Raw genomic sequence first — 12,500 nt, forward strand, 5'->3', positions numbered from 1 at the left:
GGCCCGCTGCCGAGGATTCTGGGAGACATCTCTCGCTGCCTGGCCGCCCCGACGCCCGTCCAGCAGCAGCTGAGACGTTTCCAAGAGCACAACTCCGCGCACAACATCAGCGGCAGCCTGTCGTCAGGGTTACAGCGCATCTTCGAGGACCCCGCCGACAGGTAACCAATCAGCTGCCGGATTAGACTTCCATTCATGAACACGTTAGGGCTTATCGATCCGAAACCAGAGGTGGGAGAAGTATTCAAAGGGGGGTGGGGGGGGGGGGGCTGATCATTTTACACTAAACTGGTCCAGCTGTTCTGGGAAGAAACTCTGCAAGTTATTGCATTTTTAATTTGGAAGTAACAATAATTTGGGGGTGTGATGTTGTTCAGGCTAGAAGGGATACAGCTACGGTTGTTTTGAGTTGTTCATTCACAAATATGTGCTCATTCATGTGTGATTACTTCCACCAACTAATCAAAGTAGTAGAGCCCGACCCATAAAGGATTTTTAAGGCCGACAACTCTGCTGTCATCATGCTAAGCCCCGCCCACTGACTCTATACACGATGTGATTGGCCTGACTAGAGTTTGGTTTTTTCCAGCTCGCAAGCCAACGGAGAGTTGCTAGACGACCCTGGCTGTTAATCACATTTGCTGCTGCTAGGTCTAGATTTCTAGGCTGCTAGGTTTAGGCACCAAAACGTCAAGATAAGTTGAGGAAAAAGATGGTGGCTTGGTTTAAAACACTCCTGAGGAACCAACGTGCGTTTTAGGCCTGCACGATTCGGGGGAAAAATATGAATCATGATTTTTTAGCTTCGAATTGATATCACGATTCTCTGCCACGATTTTGTTCTCACAAAGCGTAATGTTTATTGCACACATGAATCAAAGTGGCAGTACCAAACATAGATTTTTTTTGGCACCTAGAGCACGTTTCACATCACCACAAGCCTGTAAACATAGAGCCTTCAATGAATAAAGAAAATAAAGTACATACTGGCCATTTAAGTACAGTAGGCTACCAAAAATAGTGACACATAACACATTGAACTAAATATGGCCCTGATACAGGCTCTATCTGAACTCCTTGAACATGTCTTAACATAATTAAAACATGTCAATCAACATGCTGCAGCTGCAGCTTCAGTCTCTAGAGAAATGGAGTTTGTCAATTGCCAATTTAAGTACAGTATCAAAACCAGAATGATTTCATAGCACACTCTTTAACTGCTTGCCTTTCATGTCTTCAGCTGTCCTATCAAAATAAAGGCCCAAAAAAGATCAAAGTCATTTAAAAATTAAATTGCGAACAGGGGTGAATCGAGATTTTATAACGATTAGTCGTGCAGGCCTAGTGCATTTCCTGGGTAAAGGTATTAAAATGATATTGTGTAGTTCCCTCCCAGACCACCTGAGGGCTTCATAAACCACGGACTCTTTCAAAAAGGGCCTAAAAACCTTTTTTTTTAATCCCTCCTGTTGTCCTCGGGTCAAATTTGACCCATATTCAAAACATTTTTATATCAGAAATTTGGTTTTCTTTCAGCCAAATTGTCAAAACATAACGTAGATGGTTCAATACAAATATTTGGTGATTTCAAAATCCGATATTCCGATATATATATATATATATATATATATATATATATATATATATATAAATCCAGAAACGCGTAACAAAACATAACCAGATTTCCCTAACATTATTTATTTGTAGTTATCTATTAGTCGTAAAATAATATGATAAAGCAGTTTAAAAATAAACTTTTGTTTTATTGGCCCAATCCCAAAGTCCGGACTCACAGACTTTGGTGCGCGTTCTCACGAAATTCGTAAGGGCTTAGGGTTGTCCCAATGTCGAATTTCAAAGGGCGTGAGGCTTTGAGTACACTTACCGAGCCCCTTTCCACATCGATGCAGACTTCACCAAAGGGAATTACCCACAGTTCCAAGCGTTGTGACGTTTACTGCGGAGACCAAAAGGGAAATCCGGAAATTACAAAAGGTAAACAACAGCACGCCACACGGCCACGGAACAGATCGGCCTGGTGTCCAGCTTGTTGAACAAGAGCTTGAAATAATGTGGAGTCAGGCAGCCGTCTCCTGGGCCTCGGCCGTGTGGAAAACAACAAACTTGAAATGAAAATTCCCAAACCGGCAAGTGTCGGCAACAACTTTGTTATTACAACGTCGCCAAGGTGACATGTGATCTGGTGAAGTGCTGTCCCGATCCCATTTCTACCTATCTGAGTCCATGTGGCCTCACACACTCAACTCACTCAGCACCTGAGATCAATTAAGTCTGTGAGTCCTTAGTCCTCAGGGCTCACTTTGGGATTGGCCATTGTCACAACAGAACATCAAAATATATTAAAGTTCTGATAAATAAAATGTGTAAAAATACAAACTTAAGATATGAAACTTAAAGGGTTAAGCACGAGTGTTGCCAACAGGGAGGTTGTAGAGCGCCCTCTGGTGGACAGACTACACAACGCCAACACTCAGAACACACACACACACACACACAAGGATTGAAAACAGATCCCAGAGAACGGTCGACTCGGTACACATATGTTATTAACCCCCTAGGTTCATTTTACACCGGCCGTAGTAGAGCTGGGCAATATATCGATATTATATCGATATCGTGATATGAGACTAGAGCTCGTCTTAGATTTTGGATATCCTAATATCGTAATATGGCATAAGTGTCTTTTCCTGGTTTTAAAGGCTGCATTACAGTAAAGTGATGTCATGTTCTGAACTGTTGTAACTGTTCTATTATTCGCCTTTACACACTTAGTCATTATGTCCACATTACTGATGATTATTTATAAAAAATCTCATTGTGTAAATATCTTGTGAAAGCACCAATAGTCAACACTACAATATCGTTGCGGTATCGATATTGAGGTATTTGGTCAAAAATATTGTGATATTTAATTTTCTCCATATTGTCCAGGCCTAGGCCGTAGCTGTGTCCCTTCTGGTTAGGCCCCACTGTTTCGCTGTCTGGTATTATACGTTTTCTGAAATGTGTTTAAATATGAGGCATTATCTTATTCAATATATGCATCCTTTTGCATGACTCTTCGTGGAGAAACTCAGATTTACAGATCTGTACATTAAATCAACTAGTCCTAAATCAGGGCCAAATTTGTTTTTAATTTGAAAAAAATATATATAGTTGAAAAACTAAAGCTTGAAATTGAAAATTTAAGTTTTGGTCTAAAACTTGAAAAAGTAAAACCATGTATTCAAAAAAAAAAGTGCACCAATTTTTCTTTCAGTTTGAATAAAATTTAAATAAAATTCTGGAATTATTTTTTAATACATTTTAATTTTTCACTTTTATATTTGTTTTCAGTTCCACATTTCATGTTTTCAGATTCAAAACTTATTTTTTTTACGGCTTCAACTCAGAGGGGCGTGGCTTTAGCTCACGCCCCTCTGAGTTGAAGCCACGCCCCCTACGCAAAATTGGGGTCTATTATGACTAACAAAGAAGGCAGAAGACTCTGCCCTGTCATGTTGCCTTCGGGAAATGGTGTTAGTGCAAGAACTATGACTGAATGTTTTCGAGTTATGGTCATTCTGACAAACGGAGGTTAACAAAGACCATTACACGTTAAAGTCAAAGAACTTGAGCTGGACACTGAATACAAGGTTTTATTTTTTCAAATTTTAGACCAAAACTAAAATTTCCATTTTCAAGCTTTAGTTTTAATCTATATACATTTTTTTCAAGTTAACAAAACATTTGGCCGTGATTTAACGATACAATTGAATGAGTGTTAGTCGACTAAGAATTTCTTCAATCGAGCACAGCCCTAGCATAAGTTATAAAGTTATTATTATAACCTTTGACCTTGACCCTAGTTTTATAACCTTTGACCCTGACCCTAGTGACCCTAGTTATTATTATAACCTTTGACCTGACCCTAGTTTTATAACCTTTGACCCTGACCCTAGTGACCCTAGTTATTATTATAACCTTTGACCCTGACCCAAGTTATTATCATAACCTTTGACCCTGACCCTAGTTTTATAACCTTTGACCCTGACCCTAGTTTTATAACCTTTGACCCTAGTGACCCTAGTTGTTATTATAACCTTTGACCCTGACCCTAGTGACCCTAGTTATTATTATAACCTTTGACCCTGACCCTAGTTTTATAACCTTTGACCCTGACCCTAGTTTTCTAACTTTTGACCCTGACCCTAGTTAGTTTTATAACCTTTGACCCTGACCCTAGTTTTATAACCTTTGACCCTGACCCTAGTTATTATTATAACCTTTGACCCTGACCCTAGTTATTATAACCTTTGACCCTGACCCTAGTTATTATAACCTTTGACCCTGACCCTAGTTTTATAAACTTTGACCCTGACCCTAGTTTTCTAACTTTTGACCCTGACCCTAGTTAGTTTTATAACCTTTGACCCTCCATCCATCCATCCATCCATCTTCGTCCGCTTATCCGGTGTCGGGTCGCGGGGGGAGCAGCTCCAGCAGCTCCAGCACCTTTGACCCTGACCCTAGTTATTATTATAACCTTTGACCCTGACCCAAGTTATTATCATAACCTTTGACCCTGACCCTAGTTTTATAACCTTTGACCCTGACCCTAGTTTCATAACCTTTGACCCTAGTGACCCTAGTTGTTATTATAACCTTTGACCCTGACCCTAGTGACCCTAGTTATTATTATAACCTTTGGCCCTGACCCTAGTTTTATAACCTTTGACCCTGACCCTAGTTTTATAACTTTTGACCCTGACCCTAGTTTTATAACCTTTGACCCTGACCCTAGTTTTCTAACTTTTGACCCTGACCCTAGTTAGTTTTATAACCTTTGACCCTGACCCTAGTTATTATTATAACCTTTGACCCTGACCCTAGTTATTATTATAACCTTTGACCCTGACCCTAGTTTTATAACCTTTGACCCTGACCCTAGTTTTATAACTTTTGACCCTGACCCTAGTTAGTTTTATAACCTTTGACCCTGACCCTAGTTATTATAACCTTTGACCCTAGTTATTATAACCTTTGACCCTGACCCTAGTTTTATAACATTTGACCCTGACCCTAGTTATTATTATAACCTTTGACCCTGACCCTAGTTTTATAACTTTTGACCCTGACCCTAGTTTTATAACCTTTGACTCTGACCCTAGTTTTATAACATTTGACCCTGACCCTAGTTATTATTATAACCTTTGACCCTGACCCTAGTTTTATAACCTTTGACCCTGACCCTAGTTATTATTATAACCTTTGACCCTGACCCTACAGCCGCAGTGATGCCCGCAGCCTGCAGTCTCCGCTCGGTGACGCGATGGAGGGTTACGTGCGCGGGCAGCGCCCCCCGCTGGCCCCCCAGCACCCCTCGGCCCACGCCAGCTTCTCCGACCCCGAGGACCGGGACGTCCCGCTGCCCAACGGGCGCAGCGTCTCCCTGGTGGACCTGCAGGACGCCCAGCAGAGCCTGGGGGGGACGCCGCCACCGCCGCCGCCACACCACGAGGCCCCGCCACGCCTCAGCAGGGTCGGCTCGCAGGCCTCCATCGGGCACGCCGCGCCACAGCTGCCGCTACCACTCAACTACAACCCGCTCACGCCACAGCCACACCACGGCAAATCCTCGCCGCGGGACGGCCAGCCACAGAGCGCACCGCAGGTCAGTCAGTGATGGAAAGTAACTAAGTACATGTACTCCTGTACTGTACTTCAAGTACCTCAACCAAATGTTGAGGTACTTGTTACTTTAACTTGAGTCTTTTTTCTTTTTGTGCTACTTTCTACTTCTACTCCGCTACATTTCAGAGAGAAATATTGGACTTTTTACTCCACTACATTCATCTGTTACAGCTTTAGTTACTAGTTACTTTAGTTACTCCACTACATTCATCTGTTACAGCTTTAGTTACTAGTTACTTTAGTTACTCCACTATATTCATCTGTTACAGCTTTAGTTACTAGTTACTTTAGTTACTCCATTACATTCATCTGTTACAGCTTTAGTTACTAGTTGCTTTAGTTACTCCATTACATTCATCTGTTACAGCTTTAGTTACTAGTTACTTTAGTTACTCCACTACATTCATGTTACAGCTTTAGTTACTAGTTACTTTAGTTACTCCACTACATTCATCTGTTACAGCTTTAGTTACTAGTTACTTTAGTTACTCCAATACATTCATCTGTTAGAGCTTTAGTTACTAGTTACTTTAGTTACTCCACTACATTCATTAGTTACTCCACTACATTCATCTGTTCCAGCTTTAGTTACTAGTTACTTTAGTTACTCCGCTACATTCATCTGTTCCAGCTTTAGTTACTAGTTACTTTAGTTACTCCGCTACATTCATATGTTCCAGCTTTAGTTACTAGTTACTTTAGTTACTCCGCTACATTCATCTGTTCCAGCTTTAGTTACTAGTTACTTTAGTTACTCCGCTACATTCATCTGTTACAGCTTTAGTTACTAGTTACTTTAGTGACTCCACTACATTCATCTGTTACAGCTTTAGTTACTAGTTACTTTAGTTACTCCACTACATTCATCTGTTACAGCTTTAGTTACTAGTTACTTTAGTTACTCCACTACATTCATCTGTTACAGCTTTAGTTACTAGTTACTTTAGTTACGCCTACATTCATCTGTTCCAGCTTTAGTTACTAGTTACTTTAGTTACTCCACTACATTCACCTGTTCCAGCTTTAGTTACTAGTTACATTAGTTACTCCACTACATTCACCTGTTCCAGCTTTAGTTACTAGTTACTTTAGTTACTCCACTACATTCATCTGTTCCAGCTTACTAGTTACTTTAGTTACTCCACTACATTCACCTGTTCCAGCTTTAGTTACTAGTTACTTTAGTTACTCCACTACATTCACCTGTTACAGCTTTAGTTACTAGTTACTTTAGTTACTCCACTACATTCATCTGTTCCAGCTTTAGTTACTAGTTACTTTAGTTACTCCACTACATTCACCTGTTCCAGCTTTAGTTACTAGTTACTTTAGTTACTCCACTACATTCATCTGTTCCAGCTTTAGTTACTAGTTACTTTAGTTACTCCACTACATTCATCTGTTCCAGCTTTAGTTACTAGTTACTTTAGTTACTCCACTACATTCATGTTACAGCTTTAGTTACTAGTTACTTTAGTTACTCCACTACATTCATGTTACAGCTTTAGTTACTAGTTACTTTAGTTACTCCACTACATTCATGTTACAGCTTTAGTTACTAGTTACTTTAGTTACTCTGCTACATTCATCTGTTCCAGCTTTAGTTACTAGTTACTTTAGTTACTCCACTACATTCATCTGTTCCAGCTTTAGTTACTAGTTACTTTAGTTACTCCACTACATTCATCTGTTCCAGCTTTAGTTACTAGTTACTTTAGTTACTCCACTACATTCATGTTACAGCTTTAGTTACTAGTTACTTTAGTTACTCCACTACATTCATGTTACAGCTTTAGTTACTAGTTACTTTAGTTACTCCACTACATTCATCTGTTACAGCTTTAGTTACTTTAGTTACTCCACTACATACATCTGTTCCAGCTTTAGTTACTCATGCAGTAAAAGTACGGCAGTATTCTCATTCTCTACATTGAGCCCTTCTGCCCATTTTTTTGATGAAACATACTTTTATACATCCATTTCAATGCAGGACCTTTACTGTAACAGAGTATTTTAACAGTGTGGTATTAGTACTAGTATCTGAATACTCCTAATGACAGAGTATTTTAACAGTGTGGTATTAGTACTAGTATCTGAATACTCCTAATGACAGAGTATTTTAACAGTGTGTATTTTAACAGTGTGGTATTAGTACTAGTATCTGAATACTCCTAATGACAGAGTATTTTAACAGTGTGGTATTAGTACTAGTATCTGAATACTCCTAATGACAGAGTATTTTAACAGTGTGGTATTAGTACTAGTATCTGAATACTCCCAATGACAGAGTATTTTAACAGTGTGGTATTAGTACTAGTATCTGAATACTCCCAATGACAGAGTATTTTAACAGTGTGGTATTAGTACTAGTATCTGAATACTCCTAATGACAGAGTATTTTAACAGTGTGGTATTAGTACTAGTATCTGAATACTCCTAGTGACAGAGTATTTTAACAGTGTGGTATTAGTACTAGTATCTGAATACTCCTAATGACAGAGTATTTTAACAGTGTGGTATTAGTAATAGTATCTGAATACTCCTAATGACAGAGTATTTTAACAGTGTGGTATTAGTACTAGTATCTGAATACTCCTAGTGACAGAGTATTTTAACAGTGTGGTATTAGTACTAGTATCTGAATACTCCCAATGACAGAGTATTTTAACAGTGTGGTATTAGTACTAGTATCTGAATACTCCCAATGACAGAGTATTTTAACAGTGTGGTATTAGTACTAGTATCTGAATACTCCTAATGACAGAGTATTTTAACTGTGTATTTTAACAGTGTGGTATTAGTACTAGTATCTGAATACTCCTAGTGACAGAGTATTTTAACAGTGTGGTATTAGTACTAGTATCTGAATACTCTAATGACAGAGTATTTTAACAGGTGTATTTTTAACAGTGTGGTATTAGTACTAGTATCTGAATACTCCTAATGACAGAGTATTTTAACAGTGTGGTATTAGTACTAGTATCTGAATACTCCTAATGACAGAGTATTTTAACAGTGTGGTATTAGTACTAGTATCTGAATACTCCTAATGACAGAGTATTTTAACAGTGTGGTATTAGTACTAGTATCTGAATACTCCTAATGACAGAGTATTTTATCAGTGTGGTATTAGTACTAGTATCTGAATACTCCTAGTGACAGAGTATTTTAACAGTGTGGTATTAGTACTAGTATCTGAATACTCCTAGTGACAGAGTATTTTAACAGTGTGGTATTAGTACTAGTATCTGAATACTCCTAGTGACAGAGTATTTTAACAGTGTGGTATTAGTACTAGTATCTGAATACTCCTAGTGACAGAGTATTTTAACAGTGTGGTATTAGTACTAGTATCTGAATACCCCAATGACAGAGTATTTTAACAGTGTGGTATTAGTACTAGTATCTGAATACTCCTAGTGACAGAGTATTTTAACAGTGTGTATTAGTACTAAACAGAGTATTTTAACAGTGTGGTATTAGTACTAGTATCTGAATACTCCTAATGACAGAGTATTTTAACAGTGTGGTATTAGTACTAGTATCTGAATACTCCTAATGACAGTGTATTTTAACAGTGTGGTATTAGTACTAGTATCTGAATACTCTAATGACAGAGTATTTTAACAGTGTGGTATTAGTACTAGTATCTGAATACTCCTAATGACAGATTATTTTAACAGTGTGGTATTAGTACTAGTATCTGAATACTCCTAATGACAGAGTATTTTAACAGTGTGGTATTAGTACTAGTATCTGAATACTCCTAATGACAGAGTATTTTAACAGTGTGGTATTAGTACTAGTATCTGAATACTCCTAATGACAGAGTATTTTAACAGTGTGGTATTAGTACTAGTATCTGAATACTCCTAATGACAGAGTATTTTAACAGTGTGGTATTAGTACTAGTATCTGAATACTCCTAATGACAGAGTATTTTAACAGTGTGGTATTAGTACTAGTATCTGAATACTCCAATGACAGAGTATTATTTAAACAGTGTGTTATTAGTACTAGTATCTGAATACTCCTAATGACAGAGTATTTTAACAGTGTGGTATTAGTACTAGTATCTGAATACCCTAATGACAGAGTATTTTAACAGTGTGGTATTAGTACTAGTATCTGAATACTCTAATGACAGAGTATTTTAACAGTGTGGTATTAGTACTAGTATCTGAATACTCCTAGTGACAGAGTATTTTAACAGTGTGGTATTAGTACTAGTATCTGAATACTCCCAATGACAGAGTATTTTAACAGTGTGGTATTAGTACTAGTATCTGAATACTCCTAATGACAGATTATTTTAACAGTGTGGTATTAGTACTAGTATCTGAATACTCCTAGTGACAGAGTATTTTAACAGTGTGGTATTAGTACTAGTATCTGAATACTCCTAATGACAGAGTATTTTAACAGTGTGGTATTAGTACTAGTATCTGAATACTCCCCCCACCCCCCCAGGTGAGGCGTCCGCTGCCCCCGTCTCTCAGCCAGCAGCGCAGCCTGCAGCCGCTCTCCTTCCAGAACCCCGTGTACCACCTGAGCAACCCGGGCACACGCTCCGCCCACTCTCTCTCGCAGCCTTGCCACGGCGACTCGAGCTCGGAGAACCTGAGCACGGAGAGCTCGCACAACAGCCGCAGCACGTCTGACGACCTCGGCAGCCAGGTGGGGGCCCGGGGCCACGCGGCGTCCAGCAGCAGCCCGGACGAATCGGCCGGCCGGCGGAGCGCGCACAGCGAGGACTGCTCCACGCCGCGCCGCCACCACGCCGCGCCGCCGCCACGACGACCTACCGTCCACGGCGGTCGCCACGGCGATCGCGATCCCCCGCCAGAGCACGACGGCGGGAACAGCCCACATCGTGGAAGGTACAGGGCATACTGTTTCGTACAAGTATCCGAAATGTCGATAAAAAGCTAAAAAAAAACATAAAAACTTTTAGAAAGGCACAGAAAAAGACGCACGCAAATGTAGAAAAAAAAGTTTAGATGTGACCGAAATGTCGATAAAAGCAAAAAAAACATAAAAACTTTTAGAAAGGCACAGAAAAAGACGCACCAAATGTTGAAAAAAAAGTTTAGATGTGACCGAAATGTCGATAAAAGCTGAAGGTACAGGGCTTACATGCTTCGTACATAAGTGACCGAAATGTCGATTAAAAAGCTAAAAAAAAACCATAAAAACTTTTAGAAAGGCACAGAAAAAGACGCACCAAATGTTGAAAAAAAAGTTTAGATGTGACCGGAAATGTCGATAAAAAGCAAAAAAAACATAAAAACTTTTAGAAAGGCACAGAAAAAGACGCACAAATGTTGAAAAAAAAAGTTTAGATGTGACCGAAATGTCGATAAAAGCAAAAAAAACTTAAAAACTTTTAGAAAGGCACAGAAAAAGACGCACCAAATGTTGAAAAAAAAAAGTTTAGATGTGACCGAAATGTCGATAAAAAGCTGAAGGTAAAAGGTCAGACAAGCTTCATTACAAGTGACCGAAATGTCGATTAAAAAGCTAAAAAACAACCATAAAAACTTTTAGAAAGGCACAGAAAAAGACGACCAAATGTTGAAAAAAAAAAGTTTAGATGTAACCGAAATGTCGAGAAAAAGCTGAAGGTACAGGGGTCATCATGTTTCGCATAAGTGACCGAAATGTCGATTAAAAAGCTAAAAAAACCATAAAAACTTTTAGAAAGGCACAGAAAAAGACGCACCAAATGTTGAAAAAAAAAGTTTAGATGTGACCGAAATGTCGATAAAAAGCAAAAAAACATAAAACTTTTAGAAAGGCACAGAAAAAGACGCCAAATGTTGAAAAAAAAAAGTTTAGATGTGACCGAAATGTCGATAAAAAGCAAAAAACATAAAACTTTTAGAAAGGCACAGAAAAAGACGCACCAAATGTTGAAAAAAAAAAAAGTTTAGATGTGACCGAAATGTCGATAAAAAGCTGAAGGTACAGGGGTCATACGTTTCGTACAAGTGACCGAAATGTCGATTAAAAAGCTAAAAAAAAACAACCATAAAAACTTTTAGAAAGGCACAGAAAAAGACGCACCAAATGTTGAAAAAAAAAAAAGTTTAGATGTGACCGAAATGTCGATAAAAAGCAAAAAAAAAACATAAAAACTTTTAGAAAGGCACAGAAAAAGACGCACCAAATGTTGAAAAAAAAAAAAGTTTAGATGTGACCGAAATGTCGATAAAAAGCTGAAGGTACAGGGGTCATACGTTTGCATAAGTGACCGAAAATGTCGATTAAAAGCTAAAAAAACATAAAAACTTTTAGAAAGCACAGAAAAAGACGACCAAATGTTGAAAAAAAAAAAGTTTAGATGTGACCGGAAATGTCGATCAAAGCAAAAAAACATAAAAACTTTTAGAAAGGCACAGAAAAAGACGAACCAAATGTTGAAAAAAAAAAGTTTAGATGTGACCGAAATGTCGAGAAAAAAGCTGAAGGTAATAGGGTCATATCGTTGCATAAGGGACCGAAATGGGTTAAAAGCTAAAAAAACATAAAAACTTTTAGAAAGGCACAGAAAAAGACGCACCAAATGTTGAAAAAAAAAAAGTTTAGATGTGACCGAAATGTCGATAAAAAGCTAAAAAAAAAAACATAAAAACTTTTAGAAAGGCACAGAAAAAGACGCACCAAATGTTGAAAAAAAAAAAAAAGTTTAGATGTGACCGAAATGTCGATAAAAGCAAAAAAAAAACATAAAAACTTTTAGAAAGGCACAGAAAAAGACGCACCAAATGTTGAAAAAAAAAAGTTTAGATGTGACCGAAATGTCG

General features: G+C 38.4%; 1 protein-coding gene and 1 long non-coding RNA gene across 3 annotated transcripts in view; both read left to right on the top strand.

The window, feature by feature from the left end:
* Positions 1-12,500, top strand: part of rasal2 (RAS protein activator like 2) — a gene marked incomplete at its 5' end in the record, with an annotated part of 39,076 nt that overhangs the window by 1,775 nt on the left and 24,801 nt on the right. Inside the window, 5 exon segments of the mRNA XM_039816303.1 lie at positions 1-161; positions 5,290-5,674; positions 10,165-10,512; positions 10,514-10,567; positions 10,812-10,817. The exon segment at positions 1-161 is cut by the window's left edge and continues 39 nt beyond it. Coding sequence (XP_039672237.1) covers positions 1-161; positions 5,290-5,674; positions 10,165-10,512; positions 10,514-10,567; positions 10,812-10,817 — 954 coding nt within the window.
* On the top strand, positions 7,535-9,053 carry LOC120568650. 2 transcript variants are annotated; one of them, XR_005640741.1, is made up of 3 exons: positions 7,535-8,316; positions 8,355-8,541; positions 8,647-9,053. It is a non-coding gene; the product is annotated as an uncharacterized LOC120568650 (long non-coding RNA). The 2 variants fall into 2 exon arrangements; XR_005640740.1 differs by having other exon boundaries at positions 7,535-7,998; positions 8,037-8,541.

Source organism: Perca fluviatilis, chromosome 11 (assembly GCF_010015445.1).
Source record: "Perca fluviatilis chromosome 11, GENO_Pfluv_1.0, whole genome shotgun sequence".
NCBI classification, from domain to species: Eukaryota; Metazoa; Chordata; class Actinopteri; order Perciformes; family Percidae; genus Perca; species Perca fluviatilis.